The sequence below is a fragment of the Monodon monoceros genome, unplaced genomic scaffold (genome assembly GCF_005190385.1).
Source record: "Monodon monoceros isolate NGI ecotype Baffin Bay Population unplaced genomic scaffold, NGI_Narwhal_1 Super_Scaffold_9, whole genome shotgun sequence".
NCBI classification, from domain to species: Eukaryota; Metazoa; Chordata; class Mammalia; order Artiodactyla; family Monodontidae; genus Monodon; species Monodon monoceros.
Genome location: NW_021703786.1, coordinates 45,259,185 through 45,278,119, shown reverse-complemented (window position 1 = coordinate 45,278,119; position 18,935 = coordinate 45,259,185). Strand labels below are relative to the sequence as shown.

At 46.3% G+C, this 18,935-nt stretch overlaps 1 protein-coding gene across 8 annotated transcripts in view; it reads right to left on the bottom strand.

Annotated features, from left to right (window-relative positions):
* PIK3R5 (phosphoinositide-3-kinase regulatory subunit 5) overlaps positions 1–18,935 on the bottom strand; it is a 72,823-nt gene that overhangs the window by 28,535 nt on the left and 25,353 nt on the right. For 3 of the 8 annotated variants that reach the window (XR_003791811.1, XM_029210629.1, XM_029210630.1), the window contains exon 2: positions 73–188. The exons of 4 other annotated variants lie outside the window; for them this stretch is intronic. Coding sequence is in view for 2 of the 4 variants with exons in the window: in XM_029210629.1 (XP_029066462.1) it covers positions 73–175 (103 nt within the window). In the remaining 2 variants the exon portion in view is untranslated. Of the gene's footprint in view, positions 1–72; positions 4,966–18,935 lie in introns of those variants that run through there. One more of the 8 variants, XR_003791812.1, reaches the window with a different exon arrangement.

Sequence of the window (18,935 nt, the reverse complement as noted above, 5' to 3'; positions counted from 1 at the left end):
AACCAGTGCTCACCACAGCCCCTGCAGCTCCCCTGGGCCCCAGATGCGCCTCCCTGGCTCCCTGGGACCTACCTGACCAGGAGGTGGAGCGGCGGCTGAGGCTGAGCCCGTGCAAGCAGCGCTCCAGGGCGTGCCGGATGCGGTCCTCCGTGCACGTCGTGGCCCCCGGCTGCATCCTGAGTCATCGCCTGCGTGGGGGACAGACGCTGGTCGGCCTGGAGAACCCCGGACTCGAGAAGCACATGGCCTAGCGGGCAGCTGGCAGAGACAGCGGGCACTCACAGCCCGTGCCATCAGCCAGCTGCCCCCGGCGCTGGACCGGCTCCTGGGCTCCTGGCGGTGCGGCTCAGAACGGCAGCACGGGGCACGCCGGTGGCCCACCAGCACAGGCTACGGGAAGTGAGGGGTGGCGGGGGGAGTGGAGAGGTGCGGCCCTCCTCCCCCTCCCCACCCCCACCCCCGGCAGGGGTGAGTGGCTGCAGCAGCCCAGGGAGTGCCCGTGGCGTGACCAGACCCCCGTGCTGGGCAGGAGGACCTCAAAGGAAAAATCAGGATCACGTGGGGGACGTTCTCTGAATTTCCAGGCCTGCGTGCCCCACCCCACAGGGATGGCCAGGGAGCCTGGTCACAGAGCTCCCCGCCAGTGCGCCGGGGGCTCTGATGCTCGGGCCCGGCAGGGGCTGCCTTCACACATGCCACACCTCCACTCCGCCACACCCTCTGCTTGGGTGCCCAGGCCACAGGCCCCTGGTCCTTTTCTGCCCTCACCTCCACTTCGGCCATTTTTCTTTGCTGTCTCTGAGGCTTAGCAATGTTACCAGTTATTCAAAGAACTTGCTTGGCTTGGTCTTTCAAAGAACCCCCTTCTGGGAATTCCTCTGGGAACTCCCTGGCGGTCCAGTGGTTAGAGGACTCGACGCTCTCACTGCCGAGGGCCCGGGTTCAATCCCTGACTGGGGAACTGAAATCCCACAAGCCACGCGGCACACCCCCCAAAAAAAGAATCCCCTTCTTTCCCCCGTCCTACTGAGGAGAGAGCCGGGGTGTTTAGCTCAGGCTGGAGGGCTGCTGAGGAGGAGATCTAAGAAGGGGTTTTAGCACCAGGTGGGGAACCATGCCAAGGGCCACATTCTGAAAGCCTCCAGCAGGGCCAGCCCAGCTTCACAGTGATGTGTCGGGGCTCCTGGGTCCCTCAGGAAGCTGTGACAGGTAGTGCAGTGCAGCAAATAATCCTGGCCTCTGGCATCAACAGACTTGGATTCAGATCTCAACTCTGGTATTTGCTAGCCATGCAAATGGGCAATTTCTTTACCTTTTCTGAACCTCAGTTTACTGACCTGTAAAATGGGTGTGACGATGGCACTAACCCCCCAGGGCTGTTGGGAAGATTAAACGCCACAGTGGATGCGCCGAGCGAGCTTTCAAGACACGAAAGCTGGGACTTCCCTGGTGGCACAGTAGTTAAGAATCCGCCTGCCAATGCAGGGGACACGGATTCGAGCCCTGGTCCAGGAAGATCCCACATGCCGCGGAGCAGCTAAGCCCATGCGCCACAACTACTGAGCCTGCACTCTAGAGCCTGTGAGCCACAACTACTGAAGCCCGTGCACTTAGAGCCCGTGCTCCGCAACAAGAGAAGCCTCTGCAATCAGAAGCCCACGCACCGCAACGAAAAGTAGCCCCCGCTCACCGCAACTAGAGAAAGCCCGCGCGCAGCAATGAGGACCCAACGCAGCCAAAAATAAATAAATAAATTTTAAAAAAGAAAAGAAGACACGAAAGCTCTCCTGTTACAGTCTTTGCCACAAGCCCACTTTCCCTTGGGAATTTCACTGCGTTCACCCCGTCCAGGCAGACTCCCATGGCTGGCCGGTCAGGCCAGGTCATAGAAGGAAGTCGAGGAAGCTGTGGTCCAGCTCTGTGGAACAGGGGATGGACCAGGAAACCACAAGCAGAAGCACAGAGCTCAGAGCTGAGCCATGCAAACGACATGCAAAGAGCTAGCAAATCCTACCCCGGACCCAGTAGGCAAAACCTCCTACTTCCCCAGCCAGGGAGGAACCAGGCACCCAGAGAAACAGAAGCCCTTTGTGAGCTGCCCAGCCATCACTTCACTTCGGTGATATCCCTGGGATGGCACGGGGGTAGGCACACAGAAAGCAGCACGCATGCGTTCACCCTTCCATGGATTTACTAACTCCTTACTATGTGCCGGGCACTAACGACACAGCAGTGAATGAAGCAGGCGTGCCCCGTGGTAGGAGACAGAGACAGGGGACGACCTAACAGACGAAGAAAGAGGTCACGGCAGAGGGGGATATACGCTGAGAAGAAAGTGATGGTGCTGGGAGGGGGCCAAGTGGCGGGCCCCCTCCAGGTCGTTGGGAGGTCAGGAGAGCCTCTCAGAAGGGACCTTTCAGCTGGATGAGGAGGCCAGGAGAGAAGTGAGGGGGAACAATGTTCCAGAAAGAGGAGGTAGCAGGTGCAAAGGTCTGGGTGCAGGAATGGACCTGCCACGGGCTGAGACCTGGAGCACAGGACCCAGGACGGACCAGCCCCCCAGGCCACCCACCCTTCTGCGGCTGAGGAGGCAGACTGAGACCAGAAACACTTTCACTGGTGAGTCAGGACCATGGACCTTGGGTGTTTCCATTAGTGGCACCTGGATGTCCAAAGACGTCCTTGGGCCCTTCTAGGGCAACTTTCATGGTCACCTTAGGGCCTTCTGTGTGCCAACTCTTTGTGTGCAGTCCAGACAGGGAGTCTGTGGACCCTGAGCCACACCAGGCAGACATCAGGCCCCTCCTCCCTGGGTGTGCCGGTGCCCAGCATGGATGCGTGTCCCTGGGCATGAACACTCAGGATGCGGCCTCGTCCGTCTGCCTGCAGTGGACACCCAAGTGCAAGACCCTCTTGAGCTCGGTCCTGTGCAGGCTCAGGGCTGACGGCGCCCACTGGAGGAGCTAGAAGACCAGGCACCTTCAAAAGGATGAGTTTGGAGCGTGAGTGGCTGGCCCAGATGTCATCAGCAGGCCTTGGTCCCCACAGGTTGATTCATCCCCGATCAGCTCCCGGGGCGGTGCTCAGAGGAGGAGGTGAGACCCAGAGGGCCTAAGGTCTGGGCGGGGCTGGGAGAATCAACGCCAGAAAAAATCGACTAGGATATAAAGCAGGACTTCCAAAATCCCAAATGGCAGGGAAGGTGCTCAACGACCCACCTGCTAAAGTGCTAAGAGTCACCGTGAGCTGTCAGGGCCGGGGGCTGGCAACCACGCTGGGGGGCTTGCTGGGAGGTACAGGTCCAGAACTGGTACAGCTGCCCACTCCACAACCCCCGTCAATACGAGAGGACCGGGAAGAGAGGAGGGCTTGTCGACCATTCCAGAGGGTCCTCCTTTCTCTCCCCAAGGCCAAGGGCAGAGGGGCTTAAAAAGAATCCCTTATTCAGACGGGACACCTGCCAGGAGGGGATGCTGCCCTTTTGTTCTCAGCTCACTCTCTATCCAGCCAGCAAACGTACTTCTGGGTTACTTGGGAGCCATGGGAGGGCTAAGAGGAGCGGAAGGCGCAGCTGGCAGGCTCCCTGCTGGGTAAGGCAAAGATGTGAGCTCCTTGAGGAAGGGTGGAGGTGGATACTTGGATGAAAAGCTAGACTTGAGCTGTTTTGTTGATTCTTCACCGGGAGGGCCCCCAGCCGGGTGAGGGAAACGTAGCAGTAAGAGGCTGAAGGTCGGACCACCTTTGGGGGAAGCTGGAGGGCGCGTGGGCACTCTGCGGCACAGAGAGGTTAAACAACTTGCCTAAGGTCACACAGCTAGGAGGCAGCAACGCAGGGAGTCTGGCTCTGCCTGCTGCTCGGCACAGTCAGATGCAGTTCCTGGGAGACAAATAAAACTAATTCATGTTTCTACCCCAGCGAGTGCAGGCTCAATCAACTAGCATTAATTAGGAGCCCTGCATTCCCAGTTGCTGGGAATCTTGAGCCCGCCATGTCTGTCTGTGCCAGCTGTCCACTGCAGCCCTGCCTCCTCCAGAAAGAGGACCAGGGCCCACAGAAGCAACAATCTAGGCTGGACCAGGCGATGACCATGGTGGCTTGAGGGGCCCAGTCATTCTCTAGCTCAGAGCGAGGGCTGAACCCTGTGAACTAGGCTTAAAGATCCCTCTGCCCAGTCTCTGCTGAGACAGGCAAGCTGGCTGTGTCACAAAGCAGGAATGAGTCACCCTGCCCTATTGTGTTGCAGTGTAACTGATACAAAGGCAAGACGCAAATGCACATCCTCAGCCGATGTCGCGTCTGCTGCAGCCCTCTCCTTAGAGCAGGGTCCTGGGGCCGCTGCGAGCAGTCTGTGCAGGCTAAGGGCTGCTCCCCAGCATGCGCCCCAATGCCCATGGCCCACGCATCTTCCCATCTCCTGGCCTCAGTGTCCTCTGCTGTTCATTGGAGACGATCAAGACCTTACCCTCGGGCACTGGGCAGAGTTCCCGGCGTGCCCCCGCCTCCCTGGCATCCTGAGGCCATCTAGAGCTTGCCCTGGGTCTTCAGAGAGGCTGGACTTGCCCAGGGCGCTGGGCCGTGGGAGCCGAGGGATGGGAGCCTGGCCGGGGATCCTCAGCTGAGCTGTCCTGGGGGCAAAGCCAGCACCCCGCGGCTCCGGCACGCTCATTTCTGTTTGATGAGTCAGTCATCAGCCACTTCTGGTGACTTGTCAGCGGAACCCCCGTGGCTTCGGGGCGGAGATGAATGGGGAAGAGGTGGCACCTCTCCCTCCCCAAGGATGATGCCTTTTCTCAAAGCCTTGGTGGGCAAGGTCTGCTCTCCCCTGGCATCCCCCTCCCAACCCCCGTTGCCACCTTACTAAAAGGAGCTCGAGTTGTGAAATTCCAGCTGCTGCCAGGAATGGGAATGCCCCCCGCCACAGTGGGGTAGTGTTGAGACATTCCACAACGGGGCCTGCTGCCACCTCCAACTTCCTCCTCTGAGCCAGTAAGGATGAGTCCTTACTGGGGACCCTGAACAGGACAGTGAGTCCTGGAGCTGGAGGGGGAGGGGGTTGGGGGAAGGGGGTGCCCAAGAGCAGGGGGAGACCGCCTCTCCACACGTTGACATGACCTGTGATGCAAGACAGGGGTCATCTCCCCTCCTGGGCAGGGCTAGTCAGAGGGGCAGGGCCTGCCTGGGTCCAGCTTCCTGATGCAGCCCCCCATGCAGCTGGGAAGAAAGCTTCTTTTCTTGGGGGACTTAGTGCAAAACGGCAGAACTGGAGGGTCCACATCTCCTAGGGACGGAAGTATGGGCCAGGGTCTGGAGGCACCCCACACTGCTTCCCTGGTGTTCTGGAATATTCCAGGCCCATGCTTTGAAGACTCAGTCCCACAGGTGGACGTAAGAGAAGCACTGAGGCATGTGGTGCCGCGCTGACCCCGCTCGCCCAGTCCTGGGTCACTCCTCCCTCTCCCCCTTCCTATCGTCCTCCCTTCTCGGTCACCACTCTCTTCCTCGTAAGGCAGAATCTCTTCTACAAACTAATTTTTTTTTTTTTTTTTGCGGTACGCGGGCCTCTCTCTGTTGTGGCCTCTCCCGTCGCGGAGCACGGGCTCCGGACGCGCAGGCTCAGCGGCCATGGCTCACGGGCCCAGCCGCTCTGCGGCATGTGGGATCTTCCCGGACCGGGGCACGAACCCGCGTCCCCTGCATCGGCAGGCGGACTCTCAACCACTGCGCCACCAGGGAAGCCCCATATGTGGCTTTGACTCTTAGAACCACAACAATATTTTACATACCCCAAATGAAATAAATCAACCAGGATATGGGGAGGCACAGGGGGCAAAAATGGGAAACAAACAACAAATTGACCGTACTATAAATGATCAGCATAACCGCATTGAAAGGAATGGGGAATACAGGAACCACCTTGAGTAACTCTGGAAAGTAGTATTTTCACTGGATATTGTAAGGCTAAAGACAAAAAGAACCACATACAAATACTATGTTCCAGTTACTAAATCTGTTTCTTATAGGGATGTGCGTTAAAAATCCTGCAACTTCTTCATGTGTATGCTAGGACTGAACAAATAAGTAAACAGATCACAGATAATGAGAGCCAGTTTCTCACTGTTGGAGAAGGAAGTTACAGATAAGGAAAAGGGAGAAGTCTAGACTGAACCACCTTATGGTGTTGGACTGGAATTGGAGAAATCAGTATTGACTCATGGTTTTTCATGCATATTCAGATAGATACACACAGAAGTGAAAAAAAGATGTGTGTGAGCTTGGATTAACATGCATACATATATTTTCTAGCTCTGTCTGCGGAGAGAGCCTAGAAACAACGACTTCCCGGTAACGATGAGCACACCTAGTGCCCAGACCCTCGTTTCTAGATATCATTCTCCCATCGAAGGAACCGGGGCTCCTTAGAGAAATGGCTGATTCTAGGACTGGGACAGGAAGTATAGAAGTTAAACCTGAAGACCTGGAACATCTTGTAGAGTCAGAAAATAAGTCAGTACTTGAGAAAGGATGGGGAATGCCAAAAAGACATGGGAGCCAGCTTAAAGGAGCTTCCAATGGCCAAAGCCAGGACAATTTGAACAACTAAATAATGAAAGTGTTGGATTATAAGTCATAGGATAAAATAAATACCCATGAGTCTACACTAATGTCATAAATAATAAACTAAAAAACATATATGGAGGGGAAGGGACAGGTCTTCTTCACAAAAGAATTCCAATTAGTAAATGCGGGAGGAATGAGAGAAATACAAAATGACCATTAGACAAACACCACGGTAATAATTATTGCAGGCAAGATCCACCAGTGGATGGTAAAATCTGTGAGTGAAAATCTGAGAGAAAATGAGAGATTTCATGGTCTCAGGGTATTTCCCCCAAGAAACTGATCAATTACAAAAAAAAAAAATAAAATAAAGAAAACAACAACTTCACAGTGGAGAAATCCAGCACTGCCGTAACTTCATGACCAAACTTAATAGCACCAATAATAAGACATATCAACATCACATATCCCCTGATATCCTGATATGCTGCACTGAAAGGGACATAACATCACTTCTGTGGGATTCTTGCCAAAAATTCCTAACCACACAATCTAATCATGAGAAATCATTCAAAACTGAATGGAGAGAAATTCTATAAAATAACTCACCAGTAACTCACCAGAGTCAAGGTCATAAAAAATAAGGCAAGACTGAGGAACTGTCACAGACTGGAGGAGACTAAGACAACTCAGAAACTAAATGCAACGTGGGATCCTGGACTGGATTCTGGAACTGAAAGGGGAGGTTAGGGGGACACTGGCTAAAATCTAAATAAGGATTTGTACCAATGATCATTTCCTGGTTCGGATAACTGTACAATGTCATATAAATTGTAACATTAGGGGAAGCTTGGTGAAGGGTATATACCTGGCTCTATATAACCCTTCATATAGTTACATAGCTTTATATACCCTTTCTGTATCTTTCCAGGTGGTTATCCAAAGTTTCACTGCCCTTCATGAACTTGATTTAATTGTTATTTAATGAAGAGTCACAGTTCCTAATTACTGGTGGGTGGACCAGTACAGAGCTGGCTGCCTCAAAATCCCCTAACCCCATGTTCCTAACCTGGGGTTGAGAATCTCTGGGGCTTTTAGAGGGCCTCTGAGGGCTTTCTGGAAGAATGCTTAAACCGTATTTTCATTTTGATGGCAATCTAGGAAAAGCTAGCAGTTAATACATTCTGGAATATCTTGATAACACTATGACCAAATGTTACCATAAAATGTTGATGTATTTGCGTCTATCACCAATTTGGTGTCCCCTAAAAGGACACGGCATGCCAGGTGTGTTCCTGGGGTCTGTGAGAGCTGAAGGTTGAGCAGAATGAGTTAATAAGTGGGAAATGTTTACAATAGTGCCTGGTACATAATAAGCATTCGGTAAATGCTATCTATTAGCTATCGGGGTGCCTTCTTAATGTATATATTTCAACTCCAGGTGGCTTTGAGATCAGGCCAAGAAGTAAAACACCCCCTGGATGACTCTGATGCATAGTAGCGTTTCCTATTTTACAAATACACTCACACCCAAATCCCCACCGCACACATGCTGGACTACACACTAGACTATAAGACTAGAAAAGCACCTTAGAGACCACCTAGTGCAGCTCCCCCATTCTACAGATCGGAAAATAGAGGCTCCAAGCAATGAAGGACTTGTTCAGATTAGAAAGTGGCAAATTTCATATGATCCAGCAATCCCTCTCCTGGGCATATATCCAGACAAAACCATAATTTGAAAAGATACATGCACCCAGATGTTCATAGCAGCACTATTTACAATAGCCAAGACATGGAAACAACCTAAATGTCCATCGATGGATGAATGAATAAAGAAGATGTGTATATATACAATGGAATTTACTCAGTCATAAACAAGAATGAAGTCATGCTATTTGCAGCAACATGGATGGACCTAGAGATTATCATACTAAGTGAAGTAAGTCAGAAAGAGAAAGACAAATACCATACGATATCACTTATATGTGGAATCTAAACAGATTCACAGGTATAGAGAATAGATTTGTGGTTGCCAAGGGGGAAGGTAGTGGGGGAGGGATGGATTGGGAGTTTGGAATCAACAGATGCAAACTAATATATATGGAATGGACAAGCAACAAGGTCCTACTGTATAGCACAGGGAACTATATTCCACATCCTGTAATAAGCCATAATGGAAAGGAATATGAAAAAGAATATATACATGCATAACTGAATCACTTTGCTATACAGCAGAAATTAGCACCACATTGTAAATCAACTATATTTCAATAAAATAAATTTTTTACAAAGAAAGTGGCAAATCTATAACGAGAATCTGAGTCTAGAACCCCAGGACAGTCATGGCACCCTCTGGCTTGGGTGAGAACCAGACACCACTGCCCGGAAGTGAGTGACCTCAGCTCCTCTCCTCAAGATTCAATACTTTTTCAAATTTCTTCCAGAGTTTTTGGGCTGTGTAGGTATTCAACTTCTTCACATGTCAACTTTGTAAATTTAGGTTTTCTGACAGTATCATTGATTTGAGTCAGATTTTTAAATTTCTTAGCGAGAGTCTGGATCTAGAATTCCTATATCATTTTTTTAGATATTTATTTATTTTATTTATCTATTTTGGCTGTGCCAGGTCTTAGTTGTGGCACGCGGTATCTTTAGTTGCGGCATGTGGACTTCTTAGTTGCGGCATGCATGCGGGATCTAGTTCCCCGACCAGGGTTTGAACCCAGGCCCCCTGCATCGGGAGTGCGGAGTCTTACCCACTGGACCACCAGGGAAGTCCCTAGAATTCCTATATACTTCTTTAAGTTATTTTTTAATCTGTGATTTTAGCCCCTCTCTTAATCTGAATGTTGTAACATTACATCTTCTTTTAAAATACAGATAAAATATTTGTATTTGTGTTAAATAATTTTACGCTGCATTACAATTCCTGAAATGGTTATTTTTGAAATTTACAGTAAACATCATAACTATGATAATAATAGTTTTTTCTGGACAGTGGTTTTAAGTTTCATTTATTTCATTGCTTGCTGTTTTGTACCATGTCATCCCTATTTAAGAGTTCTTTATTTTAATTCATTTCTTGCTCAGCCAGGGTATTTCGAGTAACTCCAAGAACAGTGTGAGGGTGAAGTACTTTCTGAGACTTTATGTGTCGTGTGTTACTCATGGAGGCTCACTATGAATTACGGCTTTGCCAATTATAGATTTGGCATAATTCACCATTTTTCCACCCTCAAAATGTTTCTAGAAAGCCAAAATAATCCACTGAAAAATGGCTCTCACAAAGAAGAGAATTAGGTAAGGTGGCTGGATACAAATTAAAATAGAAATTAATATCGTTCAGTCCTACAGACGAAAAACAGAAATGGTGTTGGAAAAAAAAGGACCCACATACATAACAACAAAAAGAATAAAAGAAAAGAAACTTTTAAAATCTGCAGGATTTTAATGAAATAAAACTTTCGAGGGACACAAAGGAAGGCAGATAAATGGAAATGCACACCCTGTTGGTAGACAGGAAGATTCAATACCATAAAGAATTAATTCAAAATGAATCAGAGACCTAAACATAAAGAGCTTAACTACAAAACTCAGAAGAAAACAGGAGGAAAGCTTCATCCCATTAGATTTGTCAATGATTTCTTGGAAAAGACACCAAAGCACAGGCAACAAAAGAGAAAATAGAGAAACTTGACTACTTCAAAATTTAAAACTGCATCGAAGGAAACAATCAAGAGAGTGAAAAGGCAACCAACAGAAAGGGAGAAAATATTTGCAGATCATATGTCTGACAAGGACGTAATATCCAGAATATATAAAGAACTCCTACAACTCAAAAACAACGAAGAAACCCAATTAAAAAACAGTCAAAGGGCTTCCTTGGTGGCACAGTGGTGGAGAATCTGTCTGCGGGGACATGGGTTCGATCCCTGGTCTGGGAAGATCCCACATGCCGCGGAGCAACTAAGCCCGTGCGCCACAACTACTGAGCCTGCGCTCTAGAGCCCGTGAGCCACAACCGCTGAAGCCCACGCACTTAGAGCCCATGCTCCACAACAAGAGGAGCCACTGCAGTGAGAAGCCCGCACACCACAATGAAGAGTAGCCTTGCTCACCGCAACTAGAGAAAGCCTGCTAGCAGCAACAAAGACCCAATGCAGCCAAAAATAAATAAACAAATAAATTAATTTTTTTAAAAAAAAGGTCAAAGTGGGACTTCCCTGGTGGTCCAGTGGCTAAGACTCCGCATCCCGGATGCTGGGGGCCCGGGTTTGATCCCTGGTCAGGGAACTAGATCCCGCACACCACAACTAAAAGACCCTGCATGCCACAACTAAAGACCCCTCATGCCGCAACTAAAGAACCCGTGTGCTGCAACTAGGACCCACTGCAGGCAAATAAAAAAGAAAAATGGTCAAAGGACTTCAATAACCATTTCTCCACAAAGATATTTGGCCAATAAGCACATAAAAAGATGCTTAACAGCTCTAATCATTAGGGAAATGCACATCAAAACCACAGTGAGGTACCACTGCACACACATTAGCATGGCTATTATGAAAAACAAAATAAAACAGAAATAAGTGTTAGTGAGGATGTGAAGAAAATGGAACCCTTGTGCACTGCTGGTGGGAATGTAAAATGGGGCAGCCACTGTGGAAAACAGTACGGTGATTCCTCAAAATATTAAAAACAGAATTACCACAGGATCCAGCAACTCCACTTCTTGGCATATACCCAAAAGAATTGAAAGCAGAGACCTGAACATATTTTTATACACCCATGTTCACTGCAGCATTCGCAACAGCCAAAACGTAGAAGCAACCCAAGTGTCCACTGACAGATGAATGGATAAACAAAATGTGGTCTATACATACGATGGGATATTATTCAGCCTTTCAAATGAAAGAAGTCCTGTCACATGCTCCAACATGGAGGAATCTTGAGGACATTATGCTAAGTGACGTAGCCAGTCACAAAAAGACAAATACTGTATGATTTCACTTCTATGAGGCACCCGAAGTAGTCAGATTCATAGAGACAGAAAGCTGAACGGTGTTGCCAGGTTCTGGTGGAGAAGGGAACGGGGAGTTGTTTAATGGGTACAGAGTCTTAGTTTTACAAGATGAAAAGAGTTCTGTAGCTTAGTTGCATAACAGTGTGAAAAAACAACAATGTTAAAAACAGTTAAGATGGTAAACTTTATGTCATAGGTATTTTATCTCAATTTTTAAAAAGAGCAAGAAACAAAAGAAGAATTAATCAACATCTGTGTGATATTACATAGGAATGTCAATTCTCTATCAGTTTCAGCCTAGAGAACAGGAGGTAAGGAAAGAGGACAGACTGCTTACTACAGGGTGGCCGGTCCACATCAGGTCCTGGGCTGGGTACTTCCACTTGATTGTCTAGTTTTGCTTTTTTTTAATAGATTTATTTTATGTATTTACTTATTTTTTTGGCCGCACTGGGCTGGGTATTTTTGACCCTGGGCTGGGTCTTTGTTGCTGTGTGCGGGCTTTCTCTAGTTGCGGCGAGCGGGGGCTACTCTTCGTTGCGGTGTGAGGGGTTCTCATAGCGGTGGCTTCTCTTGTTGCGGAGCACAGGCTCTAGGTGCGCAGGCTCAGTAGTTGTGGCACACGGGCTTAGCTGCTCCGCAGCATGTGGGATCTTCCCAGACCAGGGCTCGAACACGTGTCCCCTGCATTGGCAGGCAGATCCTCAACCACTGTGCCACTAGGGAAGCCCCTGATTGTCTAATTTCATGATCATAATGACCCCATGACATACTCACAGTTGTGTACAATTCCTGCAGTTCAGGGAGGGTGTGCCATTTATTTGGCCAAATTCCTGTGGTCATAGTTCTTATGGCCTGAGCTGGACGCACGTCTTAAGTTGGCCTGACTCCCAAATCCCACGTTCTCACTTACACCATGTTCACAGGAAGTTATCTCTACTGTGTTCTAGACACCCGAAAGGCTGAGTATGCGGTCTTACCTCGGTGTTATCATTTGAGGCTTCCTGGGAAGACATCGTGCACAAAAATTGCCTCAATCCTCACTGTCAGTGATTCAATCTCCCTGGGTTAGGGTGGCTCACTGCCTCTGTCCTAGCTTATTTTTCAAGATATAAGATTCCTGGAGGGACGTTTAACTAACAAACAGGTCTGTGACGGCAGTGACAGTGGCTAGTGGGCAGTGGAACGACTCCAGGGCCAGGAGAGGTAGGACATGTGAAAAGGTGGGTGGTGATGGCGTGGGACGGTAGGGAGCGGATGAAGCAGACGTGAGGAAAAGGGGAAGGAGAAAGATGCTAACATGTATGCATGTTAGATTGAAAGACAACGGGAGGCATCATGTTGCCTTTGTATGTAATAATTATAATAACAGCAGCTAATGCTAATTGAGGGCTTACTATGTGCCAGGCACTGTCTAGGTGCTTTCTATGAATTAACTCATTCAACCCATATGAGGTAGACACTCTCTTATCTCCATTTTCCCATTTTACAGATGAGAAGACTGAGGCACAGAGCATTCTCTCAGCTGGTAAGTGAGGCATGTCCTTTCTTGGCAGGACCTAGGCAATTTAGCTTCTCTGTGTACATAAAGGAAACCATAATGGAGCCAGAGATGGGCAAAATGAAATTACTGCCAAGATGGGGAACCAGAGAAAGACTATAACAATTTACCAAGATATAAACTCCAGGCAGCAACCAAATTCTATGGGCCCCTGGGCCAAACCCCGGCACCCGGCACTGGAGGCTGTTTAATCTCGCCACCTTTCAAATTTAGAGCCTGTCTTGTTTGCCAGCAAATGCTCACGGAGTAATAAAGCAGCAAATGAATGCAAATGTAGAAACTCCAGGAAGGCCAATTACACATATACTGGCAGCTTTCTGATTTTTTTGGATGTGGAAAAAGATTGTGGTTCTGACAAACTGCATTCGTTATAGCTGCTCAGTTTCTGCAGAACCATGTCCAGTTTGTGAGACAGACAAGAATATTTCATAGTTTTGGGCAAAGAAGATTTTATGGAGCACTGAGACTTCCAGATAGATGCTTTGCCATTGGAATAAATTTGAGACAGACTGTCTAATTCATGACCTCTGACCTTGACTATCGTTTCCTCCCTCCCACAGTGAAGACAGTTCACCATCCATCTTCCCTCCATTAATCCAACGGCAGGTGATTGTTCTCAGACACCAGCGTGTCCATCTTCTTTGGTCTCTTTTTCACTCTCTTTCAGCTCTTGCCCAGTTATATAAGAAAAACCTCTCGCCTTCTCTCTCTCTCTCTGTCCCGTTCATGAATACCATTTATTAGCTCTGGCCAGGCTATAATGAGGTGCCCCAACCCCTCCCCCAACCGTAGACGGTGTCTGAGAAAGCCAAGTAGGGAGCCAGGCGTTCCATGCACACTGGCAGTGATAAGCCCCCTTCCACCTTGCAGTCTCAACGGAGACCACTGGGATGCCTGGATGTCCAGCCTCACCAGACAGTAAAGAGCACTCCCCCCACTCTGGGGTGGTGTCAGAGGAAGTGTAGTGAGAGTCAGGGCTTTCACGGCTGCCCAGCAGTAATGAGGTCACTTCCTCTACCCCATGGTGTCAATGGGGCAGTAATGAGGCACTCCTGTCCCTCCCAGCCAGGGAGGTATCGGTGGAGGCCTAGTGTGAAGCCAGAATTCCCACTCCATCCACCCAGCAGTAATAAGGAGCATCTCCTCAGTATCAGTGGAAGCTGAGAATGGAACCTGGATTTACACCCTCACCTGGCAGTAAAAAGGCAGTTCCCCCTCCCCACCCCCTGCCCCACTCTCCCTTTCAGGGACGTGTTGGAGAAGCTCAGCAAAGCAGAGGTTTAAATAAGATGCAGAGCCTTAAAACTCTTATAACAAAATACCCCAAATGTCCAGATTTCAATAGAAAATAACTAGTCATATCAAGAATAAGGAAGATCTTAAACTGAATGAAAAAATGCGATCAGTAGATGCCAACACCAAAATGACAGACGGTTAAAAATATCTGAAAAAGACTTTCAAGCAACCGTTATTTAAAATGCTTCAATGAATGACTATAAACACATGAAAACTAGAAAAGTCTCAGCAAAGAAATAGAAGACACAAATAAGTACCAAATGGAAATTTTAGAACTGAAAAATATAATAACTGAAATAAAAAATTCAGTGGATGAGTTCAACAGTAGAATGGAGGGGACAGGACTTCCCTGGTGGCACAGTGGTTAAGAATCCGCCTGCCAGTGCAGGGGACATGGGTTCGAGCCCTGGTCCGGGAAGATTCCACATGCTGCGGAGCAACTAAGCCCGTGTGCCACAACTACTGAGCCCGTGTGCTGCAACTACTGAGACTGTATGCTGCAACTACTGAAGCCTGCATGCCTAGAGCCTGTGCTCTGCAACAAGAGAAGCCCCAAGCCTGCGTGCAGCAACAAAGATCCAACGCAGCCAAAAATAATAAATTTTAAAAAGAATTAAAAAAAAAAAAAGAATGGAGGGCACAGAGGAGAGAATCAATGCACTTGAACACACAACAATAACATTATCCAATCTGAACAACAGAGAGAAAATCAAATGAAGAAAAATGAACGGAGCCTCAAGGAAATGTGGGGCTATAACAAATAGGTTTAATGTGCGTGTCATCTGAGTCCCACTGAGAGAAGACAGAGCTAAAAAAACTGCTCAAAGAAATAATGGCTGAAAACTTGGCAAAATTTGGCAAAATGCATAAAACTACAGATTCAAGAAGTTGCATGAATCCCAAACAAAATAAATCCAAGAAATATACACCAAGATACATCATAGTCAAACTTATAAAAACTAAAGACAAAGGAAAAATCTTGAAAGCAGCAATAGAGGAAAAACATCTTGTCTTAGATGAAAAATAATTCAGATGACAGTGGATTTTTTATCAGAATTCATGAAGGCCAAAAGGAATGGAACAGCAGTTTTCCAAGTGCTGAAAGAAAAGAACTGTCAACCTAGAATCCTATATCCAGTGCAAATATCTTTCAGGAATGAAGGGGAAACCAAAACGTTCTCAGATGAAGAAAAACTAAGAGAATTTGTAGCCAGCATACCTACTCTAAAAGAATGGCTAAAGGAAATTCTCTAAACAGAAAGAAGATGATAAAAGAAAAATATCTTTTACAATATCAGGACTGAAGGAAGAACGTGGCAAGCAAAAATCTGGGTAAATACAATAGACTTCCCTTCTCTTGAGTTTTCTAAATTATGTTTGATGGCTGAATAACAACTTATAACACTTGTCTCATATAGTTCTAAATGTCTGCAGATAATAAATAAATAAATAAATGCAGAGTAAATATTTGAGACGATTTTATAATAAATGGGAAAAGAAGTGAGGTTTCTATACTTTATCAGAACTGGTAAAATTATGACATAATTAAACTGTGATAAGTTATGTATATAAAATGTAATATCTAGAGCAACCACTTAGAAAGCTATATAAGAGATACATATAGAAACATTATAGATAAATCAAAATGATTTCTCAAAAAAAGTTCAAGTAATCTATAGAAAGGCATAGGAAAAACCCAGAAACAACAACAAAAACACAGAAAAAACCCCACAAAACAAATAATAAAATAGCAGACTTAAGCCCTAACATATCAATAATTGCATTAAATTTAATTGGGTTAAATGAACCAATTAAAAGACAGAGATTGGGGCTTCCCTGGTGGCGCAGTGGTTGAGAGTCCGCCTGCCGATGCAGGGGACACGGGTTCGTGCCCCGGTCCGGGAAGATCCCACATGCCGCGGAACGGCTGGGCCCATGAGCCGTGGCCGCTGAGCCTGCACGTCCGGAGCCTGTGCTCCGGCAACGGGAGAGGCCACAACAGTGAGAGGCCCGCATACCGGAAAACAAAACAAAACAAAACAAAACAAAGACAGAGATTGGTAGTGGATTACAAACCATGACTCAACTATTTGTTGTCTATCATAAACTCACTTCCAAATATAATGATACAGACAAGTTGAAAGTAGTAAATAGGTAAAGATATATCATTTAAACGTTTATCAAAAGGAAGCAGAAGTGGCTATATTAATATCAGATAAAGCAGACTTCAGAGGAAAGAAAATTAGCACAGACAGAGAGGAATGTTATATAATGACAAAAAGGTCAATCCACCGAGAAGACACAGCAATCCTAAACGTGCTTTCATCAAACAACAGAGTTACAAAATCTGTGGAGGAAAAAATGATAAAATGGAAAGGAGAGATTGACAAATCTATATACTTAGAGACTTCAACATCCCTCTCTCAACAACTGATAGAACAACCACGTAGAAACTCAATAACACAATCAACCAACAGGATCTATCAATTTATAGAACATTCCACCCAACAACAGCAAAATATACATTCTTTTCAATTATCCATGGAACCTATACCAAGACAGACAATATCCCGGGCCATAAAACCAACCTCAACACATTTAAAAGAACTGAAATAATACAGAGTATGTTCTGTGACCACAGTAAAATCAAACTAGAAAGCAGTAACAACTATACCAGGAAAATCTCCAAACACTTGAAAATGAAACACACATCTAAATAATTCATAGATCAGAGAGGAAGTCTCAAGGGAAATCCAAAAATTCATTGAACAGAATGAAAATGGATATACAACATATCAAAATTTGTGGGACACGGCTAAAGCAGTTCTGAGAGGGAAATCTACAGCAGTAAATACATACATTAGAACTAACATATGGCCAAGCAGCCGCACTCCTGCACATTTGTCTCAGAGAAATGAAAACACGTTCACACAAAAACCTGGATGCATTTCCAGAAAATTATGCTGAATCAAAAAGCCAAAGATTATCTAATGTATGATTCCAATTATGTAATCTTTTTAAATAACAAAATTACAGAATGGCCACAGCCTGGGAGAAAATAGTCACAATCCATATATCTGATCAATGACTTATATTCCAGAATTGAACAAATAAGTACGGACACTTCACAAAAGATATCCAAATGGTCAATAAACACATGAAAAGATGTTTATCATTATTAGTCATCAGGAAAATGCAGATTTCAAATCGCAATGAGATTATACTATATTAGAATACCTAAAAGTAAAATGATTAACACTACCAAATTGGTGAGGATATAGGGCAACCATACATTATTGGTGTAACTACCCTGAAAATCAGCTTGGCAGGTTCATAAAGTTAACAAACACCTACCATTTTGACCCGATAATTCCACCTCTTTACCCAAAATAAATGAAAACACGTGTCAACAAAAAACCTTGTGCAAAAATGTTCATGGAAGCTTTATTCATAATAGCCCCAAACCGGAAACAACCCAATCCATGAAGAGGTGAGTGAATAAACCTATCTGGTGTATTCATATAATCCATGACTACTAGGTGATGGAAGGAATTAAAAAGAGCAAACTTTGAACGTGTGCAACAACATGGATGAATACCAAAAACGTGTTGTGCAAGTAAGCTGGACCCCCCCAAAAAATAGATACTCTGTGGTACCATTTACAAGAAGTTCTAGAACAGGCAAAACGAATCTATGGTGAAATAAATCAGAATGGTAGTTATCCCTGGAATGTACAAGGAGAGACGACCAGGAATGGGCCTGAGAGAACTTACTGGGATGATGGAAATATTCTATATCTTGATAGGAGTTACAAGGTTACATATTTTCCGTAACCCATCAAACTGTACAATAAAACTTGTGCATTTCACTGTATGTAAACCATACGCCAATAAAAATGGTTTTTTAAAGACTCACGTAATACATAAGTGTATAGAATAAACCTTGAAAGTTTTTCTTAGCCTGACCATCTACCTGCACCCCACTTTCCCTTTTCAAACACACACTCTCCACTCAGTTTGGCCTGTTATCCTTCTAGTCTTGTTAATGTGTTTCCGTGCCTGCGTAACATGCCCCATCCCTCCCCCCACACACATTTTCTTCTTACATACACAGCATCAGAGTATAGACGTTGTTCTATGCAGAACTGTCTCTGAAAAAGCACATCTGACTGTCATTACCTCCCTGCCTCTTAAAGCTTTCTAATGGTTTTCCCTTGCCTTAGGACAAAGTTCGACCCCCTAACCCTGCTTATAAGTCACCGGGAAGTCCCGGCCCTTCCTCCCTGGCCAGTCTCACACCCCTACCTTCCTTGTCCATTAAAGACTTCTTCCTGCCTGTGCTCCCTCGGCCTGAAACATTTCCACCATCCTCCTGCTTTTGATCTGGCTCTTTTTTTTTTTTTTTGACTGTATCTTTTTTTTCCCTCCTAGAGATTCTTTTTTGTTTCTTTAAACTGAAGACTTAACAATGTTGCATTAGTTACAAGTGCACAGCAA